The 1,021-nt window shown below is 35.7% G+C and overlaps 1 protein-coding gene across 1 annotated transcript; it reads right to left on the bottom strand.

Moving 5' to 3' along the window:
• Positions 1-2: 2 nt before the first annotated feature.
• On the bottom strand, positions 3-1,015 carry LOC107302344 (serpin A12-like; the record flags this gene model as incomplete). The annotated part of the gene is made up of 2 exons (XM_015831435.2): positions 3-274; positions 790-1,015. Coding segments are annotated over 2 exons (498 nt in total), but the record flags the coding sequence as incomplete, so codon positions are not given.
• Between the last annotated feature and the right edge of the window lie 6 nt (positions 1,016-1,021).

Genomic DNA, 1,021 nt, shown 5'->3' on the forward strand with positions numbered 1-1,021 from the left:
TGTTACCTGTATACATTTTTTGCCCATTTGTTTAGAGTATTTATTGACAGAGCCTCATCCAATTCCTTCTCTTTGTCAGGATCAGGCAAAACAAAAAAAGTGGTGGCTGTACCATTATAGTCTATCTGCAATACTCGGCAAGACAGCTGGCTATCAAAATAGGAGTAAAACCAACCGGTCCTCTGCATCATTTGGACTTTGACAGTTGTGTTGTGATCCACAAAGAAGTCCTCTTCCCTTGTGAGCTGTGAATCAAATGGAATCTTCCAGTTACCTAAAGAGTATAAAAAAGATTCGTAGTCATATTTGGAGAAAAGTATTAAACCTGTGTAAGGTGAATGTTATTATGGTCTTTGCTCAGGCAAAGACATGGTATGACTTAATTAGTAAGGTGCTCTGCATTAATTTACTTATGGTGACCAGGATGCCACTTTGTTTAAGATGGCTTACTCTTAGGTGCTTTTAAAAAATTGGAACCACCATTCCTAAAATGGTTCTGCAAAAGTGAAAAACCATGTATTTTGATTATAAACAATACAGTTTCTGTTTTGTACAACCCCCAGTAGTGAATAGTTATATGAGAGCTATATAGTATACTTAAATTTCTGTACTTGGCTAGTTTTTCAGTGCATGTACTTTGTATTGATTGGAAATTATGGTGTTTTGTTTTCTGAATTGGAGCAATTCCACCCTTCTTTCACCAAACTCAAAAAGCTTTACTCTGCCTCAATATCATCTTTGGATATTTCGTTTAGTGATGGAATCATCACTTTTCTCTGTGTAAGTTACCTTTAAAGAATATGTAGTTTGTGAGAACAAAGGCAGTTTCTGGGTCAAGATCCTTGACTATTTCCACAATTTTTCCATGTGTTTTTTTCTTTATATAATCATTGATCTGTTTTTCAGCTTCTTTTGGTTCCTGAAACTTTGTGGCTTGGATTTCTGCATCATAGAATTCCTTAATCTTATCTAAAAATGTCTGCAATGGTTGTATGCCTTCCTTTAGAAACAGGCCCTGTCC

The sequence above is a fragment of the Protobothrops mucrosquamatus genome, unplaced genomic scaffold, assembly GCF_001527695.2.
Source record: "Protobothrops mucrosquamatus isolate PMUCROS unplaced genomic scaffold, P.Mucros_1.0 scaffold51420, whole genome shotgun sequence".
NCBI classification, from domain to species: Eukaryota; Metazoa; Chordata; class Lepidosauria; order Squamata; family Viperidae; genus Protobothrops; species Protobothrops mucrosquamatus.